Source organism: Lampetra fluviatilis, chromosome 3 (genome assembly GCF_964198595.1).
Source record: "Lampetra fluviatilis chromosome 3, kcLamFluv1.1, whole genome shotgun sequence".
NCBI classification, from domain to species: Eukaryota; Metazoa; Chordata; class Hyperoartia; order Petromyzontiformes; family Petromyzontidae; genus Lampetra; species Lampetra fluviatilis.
Window position 1 is genome coordinate 12,452,106 of NC_136277.1, and position 17,356 is coordinate 12,469,461.

The window sequence follows — 17,356 nt, forward strand, 5'->3', positions numbered from 1 at the left end:
CTTTTTTTTTTTAAATCTTACCAGGTCAAGCCCACCGAGCTATTGGCTACTAATAGCTCGGTGGGCTTGGCGACAATTTATACCTGGACGAAGTGGCTTATCGTCACGTGAAAATGTATAGCAGCAAAATCGTCGAAACGCACGCCGATTCTAAATGTGAAGGGGGAAAACCGGAGAAAAGCAATCCACACGGCCTGTATAAAATGAATTCACGAGGTGCGTCTGGCCCACAGGCCGCAGATCGGTATCCCATACCCCCCCCCCCCCCCCCGTGCCACTGAGATACAACATCCCCTTGGCAGGTCAGACCCGAGCGGTTTTTTTTTTAATGGCGCAAAAATAGCACCACCACTTGCTTGAAACACACAGAGTAAATAGGCGGATCAAAACATCAAACGCCGGTAATTATCGTTGCCGTGCGCGTCGTGCTTTCGGAGAAGAAAATAACGCAAACACAAGCAAAGGAACTTCCAAGGGTTCATATTCTTAGGTTTTTTCGGTAAAGTCACGTAGGTAAAAAAAATTAAAATTAATAAAAATAAAATAAAAAATCACGACGTTTCGGAGGCAACACAAGCCTCCGTCTTCAGGTGGAACCGTAACAGCACGATTTTATCTTAATTTAACTTTTATTAATAAAAAAAAAAATTACCTACCTAAATAAAATGAAATATTTATTTAATTTTTATTTTACTTTTAATTTTATTAATTTAAATTTTTTACCGACGTGACTTTACCGAAAAAACCTAAGAATATGAACCCTTGCAGTCACGAAAGCTTCAAATCTAGAATTAACTCTCAAGGGTGTCCTCCGCACTCCAACGAGCGCGTGGGGCGGCAGGGGGGGGGTCACAAATCTTCGTCGACAGAGGGCGGTCTCGACGGACATTCCACGTTCGTGCGGCGAGCGTGCTAGAGCCCGTACGCGACTCCGGGTTTCCTCGCGACGGACGCCAGCGCCCTCCTCTGCGCCAGCTGCGCCCGTGCCGCCTTGAGCTCCTGCTGGGCATCCTTACGCAGCTGCGCCGTGAGATGGGGGGGGGGGGGGTGGTAGAGGAGGCAGACAGCGGCAGCACGACGGTTAAAGCGGCACAGCGGCGATGGCCGCCGGCTGGCCAGAGGTCGCAACCGGGTACCCGATACCCGTACCCTACCCGATACCCGGCCGGGTATGGGTACCCGTTTGCGACCCTGGTGCGGCCGAGTACGGGTAGGCCGTGAGTCACTGGTGAGTCACCGTTTGTCACTCGTTTCCCAACGTCTTGTCTCTTCTCACAATTCAAGTTTCTAGAATCAACCCACCCGCGCCTGCAACATGGCTTCATCCCAGAGGTCGCAATCGGGTACCCGATACCCGTACCGTACCCGTACCCGGCCGGGTACAGGTAGCCGGGTATCGGGTAGGGTACGGGTACCCGTTTGCGACCCTGGTGCGGCCGGGTACGGTTACGGGTAAGGAATCAAAACCCGTTTGCGACCTCTGCGGCTGGCGCGACGATGACGTGGGAAAGGGGTCTCCTTCCCCCGCACCTCCGATTGGCGTGGTTGGCTTACGCGCGGTGCGAAAGAAGTTCAACGTACACGTGTAGGGGTGTTACGTGGGGGGGAAACGGGCAGTTACACTGGGGTGTCTACATCCACGTCCGCAAACGGTTACCGCCCCTCGGTGGCAAGTTGGTATATAAGGCGGAGAGCCAGAGAGCTCGAGGCAGTCGTTGGGTACAGGTCAAGATGAAGAGCCAGTGAAGATAATCTTGGGTTTTTTCGGTAAAGTCACGTAGGTAAAAAATTAATAAAAGTTAAATAAAAAATAAAATAAAAATCACGACGTTTCGGAGGCAACACAAGCTTCCGTCTTCAGGTGGAACCGTCACAGCACGATAGCTGTATCAAGTATCCTCATTTACTTGATACAGCTATCGTGCTGTGACGGTTCCACCTAAAGACGGAAGCTTGTGTTGCCTCCGAAACGTCGTGATTTTTATTTTATTTTTTATTTTACTTTTATTAATTTTAAATTTTTACCTACGTGACTTTACCCAAAAAACCCAAGATTATGAATCCTTGCAGTCACGAAGCTTCAAATCTAGAGCCAGTGAAGACTGAAGGCCACAGCCAGCTAGACCTGGAACTCCCCTGACTCGCTGTCCTTGTGCGGGCCGAGCAGGGCAAGCCAGTGGTGCGACCTCAAGCAGCAGCGAGGTCTGATGTCCTCATAAGGGCCGGACTCGTGTGGCTGAGGGTCGGAACCTGCGCCGAAGCTGGGCCAGGTTAGTTAGCCTCCTAGGAGGAAGGTCTGGAATAGCGGGGCAGTAGGCAGTTAACGTGGGCATTAACTGGGGAGCACTTCTCCTGATAAAGACCGGGTGAAGAGGCCGCTTCCTCTTCAAGTGTTAGGCTCGTTACCCTGTTGTTACTGTATTAATTTGTAATAAATACGTGTTGCCCCCATCAACTTCTCCTGCGTCACGTAAGTCCATTACACACGCGTACACACGTCCTTCACAACGTTGCACCGTAGCCACTACCGTCCCTGTGCCCCCCCCCCACCGTCCCCCCCCCCCCTGGTCGAGCTGACGTGGCCCACAAAGCGATATCCGTCGCCGCCGCCGCGAGCATCTTCACGGCGGCAACGCTCGTCAAGTCCTGAGACACCATGGGAACCTCATTTGCCAGTAAAAATATGATAATTGTTTTTTTACCCTTCTATCTGGCAACAAAACTGACACCTTTTTACAAGGAGTCATGTTTGCATAGACCGCAATACCTGCAGTCCTAATACAAACAAAAGACATAACTCTGATAATGTGCACTGTCCTTGAAGTTGATTGGTCCACACCCGAGACAGCTTTCCGCCTTTTGGCGTCATCTGGTCCAACCCATGTGAGACTAGGCTCTAAGGAAAGCTGTCTCGGGTGTGGACCAATCAACTTCAAGGACAGTGCATACATTATCAGAGTTATGTTTTTTGTTTGCATTATGACCGCAGGTATTGTGGTCTATGCAAACATGACTCCTTGTAAAAAAAAGGTGTCAGTTTTGTTGCCAGATAGAAGGGTAAAAAACCAATTATCAAGTCCTGAGATGTTTCGCTTTACTTGGCGACGTGTTCTTTTCCCGTCTTTCGTCGACGTCTTTCGTCGTCGTCGTCGTCGTCACCTTTTGCTCGGAGCGGAGTTTCGCCGCGCCGCTCTCGATGTCTCCGACGAGCTTCTCCACGCGCCGCTGGGCGCCCTGCAGTCGCGCGAGGAGCGTGTCCTGCGGGGGCGATTGATTTCATCGCCCGGGTGAGTGAACCACGCTAAACGGCTCACCTTAATGAATGAAGGCACGGCTGAATGTGACAACGGACAAACGAACGGCGGAAATAACGATGAGCGAATGCATCGTCGTGTGTGTGTGTGGCCAGTGACGATTGTCTGTGTACCGGCCCTGGTCACGGTAAGCCTTCAACAGTTCTTCACAAAAGAGGACGGGGTTTTTTTTGTTTGTTGGGTTAGCTCGCGTAAATGTAAATGTGTCGTGAAACCCGCCACCACACGACGCAGCCAATTTAGTAAGGAGGTTTGTCGCGTAAACAAAAACGTGCCCAATTCGTTACTTAGTTCATCACACACCGGTTATGTGTTGCGAGAGTGAGCCCACAACATTTACAATTCGTGTAGCTGTGACGTTCCGCCGGTAATTGCAACCGGCTTCATCAGGCGACAGCCAGAGTTGGCGAGAAATCCTCCTCCTGTTTTGGTCTTAAATACAGGTAGTCCCCGAGCTACGATAATTCGATCTTACGATGGCGATAGCGATACGACAAAATTGTAAAATATTTTACATTTCGCGCGGCAGGCAAACGCAGCAGCATACGAGGTACGATACTGTACGTTGTGACGCTGCCGGGATGTACTGTACGCATATAGTTTATACAGTACGGTACAGTAAATTGCTCTGTTTTGCTAAATTATCACCATTCTTTAAAACTCTTAGGTAGGCTGGGCCATCTTCGATTTACGATATTTTCGACTTACGATGGGGTTGTCGTAACGCATCTCCATCGTAAGTCGGGGACTACCTATAGTTATGTTGGGGCAAGTGCTGTTTAGACTATTTACACTGGTAAAGCCCTGCTAAGCTATGTATCTATTTTTAAATCCTTTATATTAAGTTCGCTTGCTTGCTTGCTTGCGTGCTTGCTTGCGTGCTTGCTTGCTTGCTTGCTTACGACCGTGCAAATCTTTCGGTCGTTTTTTAACCCACTTCCCGTGATCCAATCGAGCGTAACCCCTCCACAGGCCGTGGCGGAGTAGCGCAGTTGGTAGCGCCCTCGCTTCCCATGCCAAAGGTCGCGGGATCGATCCCCGCGTCCTCCACAGGCGAATATATTTTCAAATCCTTTATATTAAGTTCGCTGCCGCGCATATAAAGGATTTATAGTGAAAAACTTTGTTTTTACGGGCTATACTTATTCAGAAGCGATCTGGCCATCACAAATGAGAGCTCAACGAAGTGGCTTATCGCCACGTGGACATTTAAAGCAGAAGCCAAATACTCTGAAGGCGTGATGTCGATTCTAAATGTGGAGGGAAAAAACGGAGGACCCGGAGAAAACTCCACGGCGAGAGACGCACCGCAAACTCCAAATGTACACAGCAAGCGCTAGGATCGGGATGGAACCCGAGATCTCCTGTATACCAGGCGAAGTAGTTAACATCTTGCCACCGTGTGATCGTGGCCATGCATCCCAAACAATGGATCATAGAGTTAAACCACTGCAGTCTGCCCTCCTTCAACGTATGCGTGTACGTTGAACTTCTTTCGCGCCTTGATTCTAAATTAGGAGGGGAAAACCGGAGGGCCCGGTGAAAATAATGCACGCGGCCACGGGGAGAGAGACACCGCAAACTCCAAATGTACAGCAGCAGGCGTCAGGGTCGGGATCGAACCCACGACCTCCTGTACACCAAGCGAGGTAGTTAACATCTCCTAGCCACCGTGATGATGAGAGAGAGACACGCAAACTCCAAATATACAACAGCAGGCGTCAGGGTCGGGATCGAACCCACGACCTCCTGTACACCAAGCGAGGTAGTTAACATCTCCTAGCCACCGTGATGATGAGAGAGAGACACGCAAACTCCAAATATACAGCAGCAGGCGTCAGGTTCGGGATCGAACCCACGACCTCCTGTATGCCAGGCGAGGTAGTTAACATCTCCTAGCCACCGTGATGATGAGAGAGAGACACGCAAACTCCAAATATACAGCAGCAGGCATCAGGGTCGGGATCGGGATCGAACCCACAACCTCCTGTATACCAGACGATATAGTTAATATCTTGCCATCGTGACATAGACTACCTGCCACGGATCCCGATGCACGGAACAATATAGTGGTGGTGGTGGCGGTGGTAGTGGTGGAGAGACGCGCGTTTAGTGACCTTGAGTGTGGTGGTGGCGGTGGTGGTAGTGATGAGATGTTTGTTGAGTGACCTTCAGTGTGGTGGCGGTGGTGGTAGTGATGAGATGTTTGTTGAGTGACCTTGAGTGTGGTGGTGGTGGTGGTAGTGATGAGATGTTTGTTGAGTGACCTTCAGTGTGGTGGCGGTGGTAGTAGTGATGAGATGTTTGTTGAGTTACCTTCAGTGTGGTGGCGGTGGTGGTAGTGATGAGATGTTTGTTGAGTGACTTTGAGTGTGGTGGTGGTGGTGGTGGTGGTGGTGGTAGTGATGAGATGTTTGTTGAGTGACCTTGAGTGTGGTGGTGGTGGCGGTGGTGGTGGTGGTAGTGATGAGATTTTTGTTGAGTGACCTTGAGTGTGGTGGTGGTGGCGGTGGTGGTGAGATGTTTGTTGAGTGACCTTGAGTGTGGTGGTGGTGGTGGTGGTAGTGATGAGATGTTTGTTGAGTGACCTTGAGTGTTTGGTGGTGGTGGTGGTGGTGGTGGTAGTGATGAGATGTTTGTTGAGTGACCTTGAGTGTGGTGGTGGTGGTGGTGGTGGTAGTGATGAGATGTTTGTTGAGTAACCTTGAGTGTGGTGGTGGTGGTGGTAGTGATGAGATGTTTGTTGAGTGACCTCGAGTGTGGTGGTGGTGGTGGTGGTGGTGGTAGTGATGAGATGTTTGTTGAGTAACCTTGAGTGTGGTGGTGGTGGTGGTGGTGGTAGTGATGAGATGTTTGTTGAGTGATCTTGAGTGTGGTGGTGGTGGCGGTAGTGATGAGATGTTTGTTGAGTGACCTTGAGTGTGGTGGTGGTGGTGGTGGTGGAGGTGGTGATGAGATGTTTGTTCAGTGACCTTGAGTGTGGTGTGGTGGTGGTGGTGGTAGTGATGAGATGTTTGTTGAGTGACCTTGAGTGTGATGGTGGTGGTGGTGGTGGTTGTGGCGGTAGTGATGAGATGTTTGTTGAGTGACCTTGAGTGTGGTGGTGGTGGTGGTGGTGGTGGCGGTAGTGATGAGATGTTTGTTGAGTGACCTTGAGTGTGGTGGTGGTGATGAGATGTTTGTTGAGTGACCTTGAATGTGGTGGTGGTGGTGGTGGTGGTGGTGGTGGTGATGAGATGTTTGTTGAGTGACCTTGAATGTGGTGGTGGCGGTAGTGATGAGATGTTTGTTGAGTGACCTTGAGCGTGGTGGTGGTGGTGATGAGATGTTTGTTGAGTGACCTTCAGTGTGGTGGTGGTGGTGGTAGTGATGAGATGTTTGTTGAGTGACCTTCAGTGTGGTGGTGGTGGTGGTGGCGGTAGTGATGAGATGTTTGTTGAGTGATCTTGAGTGTGGTGGTGGTGGTGGTAGTGATGAGATGTTTGTTGAGTGACCTTCAGTGTGGTGGTGGTGGTGGTGGTGGTAGTGATGAGATGTTTGTTGAGTGACCTTCAGTGTGGTGGTGGTGGTAGTGGTGGCGGTAGTGATGAGATGTTTGTTGAGTGATCTTGAGTGTGGTGGTGGTGGTGGTAGTGATGAGATGTTTGTTGAGTGACCTTGAGTGTGATGGTGGTGGTGATGCGATGTTTGTTGAGTGACTTTTAGTGTGATGGTGGTGGTGATGCGATGTTTGTTGAGTGACTTTGAGTGTGATGGTGGTGGTGATGCGATGTTTGTTGAGTGACTTTGAGTGTGATGGTGGTGGTGGTAGTGATGAGATGTTTGTTGAGTGACCTTGAGTGTGGTGGTGGTGGTGGTGATGCGATGTTTGTTGAGTGATCTTGAGTGTGGTGGTGGTGGTGGTAGTGATGAGATGTTTGTTGAGTGACCTTGAGTGTGATGGTGGTGGCAGTGATGAGATGATGAGTGACCTTGAGTGTGGTGGTGGTGGTAGTGATGAGATGTTGAGTGACCTTGAGTGTGGTGGTGGTGGCGGTGGCGGTGAGGTGCGCGTTGCGGGACAGCAGTGCGTCCAGCTCCTCCCGCACGGGACGCAGCTCCTCCTCCAGCGCCGGGGTGGCTCTCTTCTCATGCAGGTAGCGGCGCTTCCACGCCTCGCGCGCTGCACACACACACAGATACACGTACATACACAGATACACACACACACAGATACACACACACATACACAGATACACACACACAGATACACACACACAGATACACACACAGATACACACACACAGATACACATACACACACACACAGATACAGATACAACAACAACCGCCATTCGCCACTAAGTGGCGGTGACGTCACCACGACGCTTGTGCCAGGCCATGTGCACCTTGAGGCCACGTGAAGTGTCGAACGCCCGCTGGCAGGAGGTCACGGGGCAGACCCAGGTGCCACGGGTCGACTGACCGAGATGACCGAGATGACTGGCTGATGCACCATCTGTGCCCCCTACTGTACCAACTTGCTGTGCTTTAGCCACCCGGCGCTCCGCTCGTTGTTGTGAGCGTCGCTCCTCCGCCCTGTTGGAGGGCGACTGCCTCCAACTGCCCAGTAGCGTCCTTCACGAGCCTCCTCCACTGAGGCCGATCTTGACACCGCTGGTACCAGTCATCGGCAAGTCCACTCAGCTCCACATCCTCCTGTGCCACATCACTCCATCTCTTCTCTAGCCCGTGCTGCGCCCGTTTAGCCCCCTCGATCCGGCCGAACAAAAGCTGTTTAGGCATGCGGTGGCTGGGCATGCGGGCTACATGACCCAGCCAACGCAGCCTTGCCTGCCGGAGGAGCTCACTGATGGGACTTTGCCCAGATCTTTCAAGGACTTGTGAGCTCCTCACACAATCCAGCCTGGTTAAACCCAGGATGGATCGTAGGCAGGCCAGCCTAAATGTTTCCAACCGGCGAAGATGCTCCACTAGGGGGGTCCACGTTTCGCAAGTGTAGAGAAGGGAGGGAATGACCGTGGCCGAAAAGACCTGAAGCTTCGTGCGGAGCGACAGACCAGGTAGCTTCCACACAGCGTTACGCAACTGATGAAAAGATATTGCCGCTCGACTGATTCGGAGTGAGACCTCTGCTGATAAACTGGAGCCGGTCATAAGCACACTGCCCAGGTATGGGAAACTCTCCACTCTCTCCACAACTGCCCCATCACCAATTGGGAGTTGTGGGGGTGGAGTGTCCGATGGTACAAAATACCCAGGCAGGTGCTTAGTTTTGGTGGGGCTGATGGTGGTCGCGGGTTGCTGAGGAGATGGAGTCTGCCTCAGTGGCCCGCGATCACAAATCACTATTTAACTCCATCAAAAAAGTAACCTGCAGCGCCACACCTATTACCATCATTAGAGGAAAAAACGGTGATCCAATCTCCGACCCCCAGGAACAGGTTTGCAGATTTGCTGAGCATTTCTGTGAGGTCCTGGGGGAGGGAAAATCTCTCAGCCAGGAAAACATCATGGCACAAAGTGGGGATAACCCTGCTGAGGCTGCGGTGCCTCAAATATTGGAAGAGGTCACCCCCTGTGAGTGGCTGGCTGAGGTGCCAGCTGTTGAGGAAGTACTGAGGGCGATCCGGAGTCTGAGACCAGGGAAGGCACCGGGCAGAGATGATCTCCCAAGCGAAATGCTGAGGGAGGGTGGCGTTTGTGCACAGACTGCCCTACATGACATCATAACAACAGTCTGGACCACTGGACGGGTTCCGCAGGACTGGAAGGATGCCCTGGTGGTCCCCCTCTTTAAGAAGGGGGACCGTACCGACTGTAACAACTACAGGGGCATCTCACTCCTCAGTGTGCCGGGTAAGGTCCTGGCAAGGATTATTCAACATCGCCTTGCTAGGCACGCTGAGGAGAGGCTTGCGGAGCCCCAATGCGGTTTCAGGAAAGGGCGGTCCTGCACAGATGCCATATTTTCTGTCCGTCTGCTACAGCAGAGGTGTAGGGAATTCCAAAAAGACCTACATCTCTGCTTTATTGACCTGGTCAAGGCCTATGATACCATCAGTAGGACTGGGCTCTGGGTTGTTCTTCGTGCTTTCGGAGTCCCTGACCCTCTGCTCACGATCATTAAGGACCTTCATGATGGTGAGCGGGCCCGGGTAAAACTACGTGGCCGGGAGTCGGAGCCTTTCCCTGTACACCTTGGGGTGCGACAGGGATGTCCTCTGGCTCCCACATTATTTAACATCTATTTCGACTGCGTAGTTCGTGAAGCCTTCAATAGCTGTACCGGGGGAATTTCCATTTGGTACAGATATAATGGGAGGCTGATCGACGCCCGGGTGCGATCAAGGGATGGCTCCCTATTGGTCAACCACGTTATGTATGCCGATGATTTGGTAATAGCTGCTCATTCAGAAGAGGATACAGATACACACACATACACACACACATACACATATACAGATACACACACACACAGATACACACACACACATACACACACACAGATACACACACAGATATACACACACATACAGATACACATACACACACACATACACAAACATATACACACACAGATACACACATACAGATACACACATACAGATACACACACACACATACAGATACACACACACATACACACACACAGATATGCACACACGCGCCTTGACAAAGGAATTTACATATCAACACAGGAATTTAGCATATTTATGGAAAATGCAGATATGGGATTAGTCACTACTTGTGGAGACCCCCCCCCCCACCACCTACACATTCCAAATATACGCTGCCAAGCTTGGTGGTGTTCATTCGGACGCTGTCTTTCCGACAGCCCTGTTCTTCCCCTGAGGACGGCTGCTTGCGTTGTGGCCGAAACGTCGTGAGAATTGTATTTCATTATGTTTTATTTTCATCATTTTATTATTTCCCTTCTACATGACTTTACCGAAAGAACCAAGAAGAGAGTGTTTTGGGCGCATGCGTCATTCCGCCGCGTACCTTCGGCGCGTCGCGCGTGCATGGCGACGCGCGTCTCTTTGATCCGCGCCACGAGCTCCCGGCGGTGGCGCTCCATCTCCCTGCGCTCGCCCTGCAGCTCCGACAGCTCCTTCGCCGCCAGCTCCGGCTCCGGCTCCGTCGCCGGCTGGCGCACGCGACCTGCGGAGAAGATGGACATGTTTAGTGGTGGTCTTCTTGTTACAGGTTGAGTCACAAACCGCACCTCTCCATAACAAAGGCTCAGCCTTTGTTCTGCAGTCTATTCTTAGTCTCAAGCCTCACCTTACCATATTAATAATAAGTATGCGGCCCTTGTCCCACTTCCTTCTCCAACCATTATATAAACGCAGTGGTAACTCCTGAAATCTCTCATTTACTTGATACAGCTGTCGTGGCTGTGATGGTACCACCTGAAGACGGAAGCTTGTGTTGCCTCCGAAACGTCGTGATTTTTATTTTTTATTTTATTTTACTTTTTAATGTTTTTACCTACGTGGTGACTTTACCGAAAAAACCTAAGAATATGAATCATTGCAGTCACGAAAGCTTCAAATCTAGAATGGACAGGAGGGTTTCCTTCCCCCCGCGTGGAGCCCAGCAGGTCGTCGGGGTCAAAGTGCCGTTAGCGAGCAGCACCCACGAAGGCCGGCACGGCACACGAGGGAGTGGGCGTGGGAGGACACCACGTCCGGCCGCGTTTGTCTCCCCGGCGGCGATGTCTACACACCGCACCGAGTCTAAATGAAACTAAAATCCTTTGTTACTTTGCCATAGTTCTTTTTCAGAAGCCACCTGGTTATGCCAAATGATAGCGCCAATGAGAAGCGGCTTATTATCGCGATGTGGAAATGTGTAGCGGCCAAATACTCGAAACGCACGTTTACAGTATTTGGGAAAAACGGGAGGACTTGAGAAATATCCCCACGACTGCAAGAAGAGAGAGACACGCAAACTGCAAATATGCAGCAGCAGGCGTCGGGGTTGGGATCGAACCCACCACCTCCTGTATACCAGGCGAGGTAGTTAACATCTCGGCACCGCGACCAAGACCGGTACAGAAAATCGTCACCCGTTCGTTAATTCACCCGTTCGTTAATTCACCCGTTCATGAATTTACCCGTTCATGAATTTACCCGTTCATGAATTCACACGTTCGTTAATTCACCCGTTCATGAATTCACCCGTTCATTAATTCACACGTTCATTAATTCACACGTTCATGAATTCACCCGTTCATGAATTCACCCGTTCATTAATTCACCCGTTCATGAATTCACCCGTTCATGAATTCACACGTTCGTTAATTCACCCGTTCATGAATTCACCCGTTCATTAATTCACACGTTCATGAATTCACCCGTTCATGAATTCACCCGTTCATTAATTCACCCGTTCATGAATTCACCCGTTCATTAATTCACCCGTTCATGAATTCACCCGTTCGTTAATTCACCCGTTCATTAATTCACCCGTTCATGAATTCACACGTTCGTTAATTCACCCGTTCATTAATTCACCCGTTAATTGATTCACACGTTCATGAATTCACCCGTTCATTAATTCACCCGTTCATTAATTCACCCGTTCATGAATTCACCCGTTCATCAATTCACCCGTTCATCAATTCACCCGTTCATGAATTCACCCGTTCATTAATTCACCAGTTCATCAATTCACCCGTTCATTAATTCACCTGTTCATGAATTCACCCTTTCATTAATTCACCCGTTAATTGATTCACACGTACATGAATTCACCCGTTAATTAATTCACCCGTTTATTAATTCACCCAAAGCCGCAGGCAAATTGAGCCCTATGACCGGACCCCGGGGTCTCGAATAAACGGAAATCAAAATCGTAATTCAATAATTTATTTTTGCCGACTCCGTCCCACCGCGCACATAAACGCTGCGACCCACCTGGCACGGATCATCCTGTTGTCACGTCGTGTCCAAGCAGCAGCAGCAGTGGCGAGCACGAATGCGCAAAAGTTATAAACAAAACTTTTAAACTTTGATCGTCGCATCGTGTCGAGCTCGTCGAGAGGAATAGATTGCCGCGTCGTTCGCCTTCAACAGACGTACGATTTTGACGTCGCAACGCAGTTTGTGCGATTGCCGGGGGACTTACGTGGGACCCCGGGGGGTGGGGGGGGGGGTCCCGCCACGTGGTTCAACTGCGAGCATTTGTTTTGACGCGCACAAATGCTTGAGAGCTGCGTCGTCGTTGTTGCCACCGGATTCAAGTTGTCGACCTCCCGTCTCCTCCACGTGCCATCGTCGTTCGCGCGGGGGATTATTTTCAAACTCTTAGTTCTTTCGGTAAAGTCACCACGTAGATAAAAATGAAATTAAAATTAATAAAATAATTAAATAATAAAAATCACGACGTTTCGGAGGCAACACAAGTCTCCGTCATCGGGTGGGGACCGTCACAGCCAGATTTGCTGCATCACTTGCCTCCGAAACGTCGTGATTTTTATTATTTTATTGTTTTATTAATTTTAATTTCATTTTTTTTACCTACATGGTGACTTTACCGAAAGAACTAAGAGTATGAATCCTTGCAGTCACAAAAGTTTCAAATCTAGGATTATTTTAATTTTATTTGCACAAATCCACATTCTGAAACTCACCCTCATCGGCCCCCTCTCCCGCGGCTCCGTGCTCGCCGGCAAGGCCCCGCCGCTCGGCCCCTTGGGTAAAATCCGCATGACAGCCGCCCCCTCCCTGAGCCCCTCCGTCCTTCCCGCCGTCCTTGTTGCTGTACCGCCCCGCGTCCTTCCCTCCGTTCTCCCCAGCGTCTCGCCCGCCGCCCGCCACAAATGCAGGAGGAGGAGGAGGCGCGACGGGGAAACCGTCATCCGGAGCCGATTCCTCGCCGCCGCCGCCGCCACCGCCGCCGTTCGCTCTCCTCGGTGACGGAGGGGTCGCGACCTTCGCCCGCGTCCCTGCCGGGGCGGTGACCTCGGGTCGCCGCGGGGTCACGGACGGTGGCGGTTCGGCGGTGGCGGCGGGAGCTGCGATGGTGATTCTCAGCGCGGGGGGAGGTGGCAGCACCATGCTGTCGGACGAGGTGACATCGTCCGAGTCAGAGTCCTGCGCGACACGGACAACGCGAGGCATTTTGGCGATTGCTGCCCTGTGCGGCCCGGCACCGGCGGCCCCTCGTGGATTTTGGTGCGTCCCACCCCGACCAATACGCAAATAGCGAACTTCTTTCGCGCCGCACGTGGCCAACCGCGCTAATCGGAGGTGCGGCGGGGGAAGGACGACAAACTAAGCGCGACAACAACAAGCAGTTCTAGATTTGAAGCTTTCGTGACTGCAAGGATTCATATTCTTAGGTTTTTTCGGTAAAGTCACGTAGGTAAAAAAAATTAAATTAATAAAAGTAAAGTAAAAATAATAATATTTAAATTAATGAAAGTTAAATTACCTACGTAAAGTCACGTAGGTAAAAAATTGAAATTAATAAAAGTAAAATAAAAATGAAATACATATTTTATTTTATTTAAATTTTACTTTTATTAATTTAAATTTTTTACCTACGTGACTTTACTGAAAACACCTAAGAAAACAACAAGCGGCTCTAAAGAAATAGTTTTTTTCAACGTCGACGATTTAAAAGTGGCCTGGCTCCGGTGGCTTCCTAATATCGGAATCTTCTTAATAACATCCTTCCCGGATGCAGGGGGGGGCCGCCGTGTGGAGTCGGGGAGTTTCAGAGGTCGCAACCAGGTATCCAATACCCGGCTACCCGTACCCGGCCGGGTACGGGTACGGGTACCCGTTTGCGACCCTGGTGCGGCCGGGTACGGGTAGACCGTGAGTCACTGGTGAGTCACCGTTTGTCACTCATTTCCCGACGTCTTGTCTCTTCTCACAATTCAAGTTCCTAGAATCAACCCACCCGTGCCTGCAACATGGCTTAATCCCAGAGGTCGAAATCGAGTACCCGATACCCGTACCCTACCCGTACCCGGCCGGGTACGGGTAGGGTACGGGTACGGCCGGGTACGGGTACCCGTTTGCGACCCTGGTGCGGCAGGGTACGGGTACGGGTAAGGAATCAAAACCCGTTTGCGACCTCTGGGGAGTTTACAATATCACATTCGGGCGGTCAAGCCAGACAACCGCACCGCTGCGATGTCTTCTTCGTATTCGTGGATGGGCATTGGCGTCGTTATACGCTGCACGGTCGGAACAGACCACGCAACGTAGATATACGCATGGGACTCCTTTACTTATAAAGATTCGACTTTCGAACTTTCAGAGATACGAACAAACCTGGTCCGTATGTCCAGTTGCCCGTTCGGACCGAGAGTCGTAAGTTCAACCACCACGCAATAGATGGCAGCGGTGGCATCTACATCTGCAGAACGTGAAGAACCAGTGGCATCTACATCTACAGAACGTGAAGAACCAGTGGCACCTACATCTGCAGAACGTGCAGAACCAGTGGCATCTACAGAACATGAAGAACTAGTGGCATCTACATCTACAGAACATGAAGAACCAGTGGCATCTACATCTACAGAACATGAAGAACCAGTGGCATCTACATCTACAGAACGTGAAGAACCAGTGGCATCTACATCTGCAGAACGTGAAGAACCAGTGGCATCTACATCTGCAGAACGTGAAGAACCAGTGACATCTACATCTGCAGAACGTGAAGAACCAGTGGCATCTACATCTGCAAAACGTGAAGAACCAGTGGCACCTACATCTGAAGAACGTCAAGAACCAGTGGCATCTGCAGGAGATTATACAACTTTTAAAGCCATTCTCCGTGTTTCGTGTACAATGCGTACAACGTGTTTGAAATCGACAGGAGTAAAGTTGTACTTACGAACAAATCGACTTACAAACAAACACCTCTGGAACCTAACTCGTTCGTAAGTAGAGGGGAGTGCCCGTACCTCCACCCCGCCTGACACGGACGGATGCTCACGCAAAGTGCGTGCGGAAAGCTTCACCGTTGCCGCGATGATAAAGGCAGCCTCACCTCGTCGCCGCTCGTCCTTCCCCGAACGCGATGGCTGGTGGCGGCGGTGGCGGCAGCGGTGGTGGCGGCAGTGGGGGCGGTTGGGGCAAAGGTCACGGCGTCTTCCACCGCCCGCTTGCCAGACCTGTTCACGGCCCGACGTAGCGGCTCAGCTAAAGCCACCGGGTTTTCCGGGAAGCTCTACGAGGACACACGGTGAGCCGGAGGCAACGCCATTTCTAGAACTAAACTTCGATTTAAAGCTTTCGTGACCGCAGGGATTCATCTTCTTGGTTCTTTCGGTAAAGTCACGTAGAAGGGAAATACAGTAATAAAATAATAAAAATAAAACATAATAAAATACAATTCTCATGTCTCATTCAGACGCTGCCGTTCCGACAGACCTGTTCTTCACCTGAGGATGGCTGCTTGCGTTGTGGCCGAAACGTCGTGAGAATTATTTTATGATGTTTTATTCTTATTATTTTATTATTTCCCTTCTACGTGACTTTACCGAAAGAACCAAGAAGATAGAACTAAACTATTTTTTTTACATCAGGTAAGGCCCCCACTGAGCTATGTAGCTCTTTATCACAAGCGACCTGGCTTTCACAAACGATCGCTCATCTCGGTGGCTTATCATCGTCCCGTGGAAATTTATAGCGGTAGACAAATACTCTAAAACGCTTGAGGGAGACACCGCTAACTACAAATATACAGCAGCAGGCGTCAGGATCGGGTTCGAACCCACGACCTCCTGCACACCAGACGAGGTAGTCAACATCTAGCCACCGTGATGATGATGATGAAAGAGAGACACGCAAACTCCAAATATACAGCAGCAGGCGTCAGGGTCGGAATCGAACCCACGACCTCCTGCATACCAGGCGAGGTAGTTAACATCTCCTAGCCACAGAAGGGCAGGACAGGACTTCGGAAACGCGGATCGCCCCGCGAGCTTACGTACGTCTGGGCGTCACCCGACCGCGACGACACCGACAACGCCAGGCCGCCACTGCCGCCGCCGATCCCGGAGTCCAGCGTCGCGCTCGTTGCCGGCGTCGTGGGAACCCCCACCGCGGCGGGGGCCAAGTTGCCGCCGCCCCCCCCGCCGTCCGGCGGCCGTTCTCCCGTCGGCCCCGTTCCCGGGGGCCGTCTTCCCGCCCCCTCGGGCAGCCTCCTGGTGGCGGGACGGCGCTGGGAGCTCCAACCTCGGGGTCAGAAGCGGCGGCGGCATTGCTGGCGATGGTGGCGTTAGGGGAGGAGGAGGAGGCGTACGATTGTTCGGGACGGCAGCTCCAGCACCGCCACCGCCGACGCCGCTGACGAGGTTGTCTGGCTCCCGGCTCGGGGGCGTGGACACGTCCCACCGCCCCGTCTGGCGGCTGCCCCACGGGAGAGAGAGCGGGCGGCTCGGCGAGCGCAGGGCAGAGCCGGGGAGGATGAAGATGACCTCTGGGCGCGGCGGGGGCTCGTCCGGGACCTTCCGAAAGAATTTACGCACATGCGGAACTCTCCATTAGCGGCAATGCGAATCTTACCTTCGGGGAAAAATATAAACAACAGCAACGTATCTTCTTGGTTCTTTCGGTAAAGTCACGTGGAAGGGAAGTAATAAAATAATAAAAACTAAACATAATAAAAAATATTTTATAAAATATATTATTATGTTTTATTTTTATAAAATATATTTTATTATGTTTTATTTTTATTATATTATTATTTCCCTTCTACGTGACTTTACCGAACGAACCAAGAAGATGAATCCCTGCAGTCACGAAAGCTTTAAATTGAAACAGCAACGTATAGTAGTAGGTTTTTACCCTTTCAACTAGTACAAAAACTGACACCTTTATACAAGGCGTCACGTTTGCAATAAGCACAACACAAGCAGTCAAAATGCAAACAAGAAGAAACAACTCTGATGATGATAATGATATGCACTGTCCTTGAAGTTGATTGGTCCACACCCGAGACAGCTTTTCTTAGAGCCCAGTCTCGCATGGTGTTGGACCAGATGACGCCAAAAGGCGTACAACTCAAAGACAA

At 50.9% G+C, this 17,356-nt stretch overlaps 2 protein-coding genes and 1 long non-coding RNA gene across 3 annotated transcripts in view; all 3 read right to left on the bottom strand.

Annotated features, from left to right (window-relative positions):
• Positions 1 to 308: 308 nt before the first annotated feature.
• Positions 309 to 13,130, bottom strand: LOC144953019 (uncharacterized). Its single transcript, XM_078883536.1, has 5 exons — positions 12,954 to 13,130; positions 10,319 to 10,477; positions 7,328 to 7,476; positions 3,160 to 3,258; positions 309 to 1,020 (listed from the first exon to the last, which is right to left on the bottom strand). Exons 2-5 carry the CDS (start codon positions 10,392 to 10,394, stop codon positions 913 to 915), a joined length of 432 nt encoding a protein of 143 aa, XP_078739662.1. The 5' UTR covers positions 10,395 to 10,477; positions 12,954 to 13,130; the 3' UTR covers positions 309 to 912.
• Positions 13,131 to 13,284: 154 nt separating this feature from the next.
• On the bottom strand, positions 13,285 to 16,657 carry LOC144953059 (uncharacterized). The gene is made up of 3 exons (XR_013640750.1): positions 16,275 to 16,657; positions 15,329 to 15,452; positions 13,285 to 13,416 (listed from the first exon to the last, which is right to left on the bottom strand). It is a non-coding gene; the product is annotated as an uncharacterized LOC144953059 (long non-coding RNA).
• Positions 16,658 to 16,803: 146 nt separating this feature from the next.
• Positions 16,804 to 17,356, bottom strand: part of LOC144947854 (spermatogenesis-associated protein 1-like) — a 5,429-nt gene continuing 4,876 nt past the window's right edge. The window contains exon 4 of the mRNA XM_078877215.1: positions 16,804 to 16,848. Coding sequence (XP_078733341.1) covers positions 16,804 to 16,848 — 45 coding nt within the window. The remainder of the gene's footprint in view (positions 16,849 to 17,356) is intronic.

Excerpts from the sequence above, each read along its gene's own strand:
- LOC144953019 (XM_078883536.1), bottom strand. The coding sequence starts at position 10,394 with ATGGAGCGCCACCGCCGGGAGCTCGTGGCGCGGATCAAAGAGACGCGC. Across the intron at positions 7,477-10,318 it reads GCACGCGCGACGCGCCGAAG|CGCGCGAGGCGTGGAAGCGC; the intron begins GTACGCGGCGGA and ends GTGTGTGTGCAG. Across the intron at positions 1,021-3,159 it reads AACTCCGCTCCGAGCAAAAG|CTGCGTAAGGATGCCCAGCA; the intron begins GTGACGACGACG and ends CTCACGGCGCAG.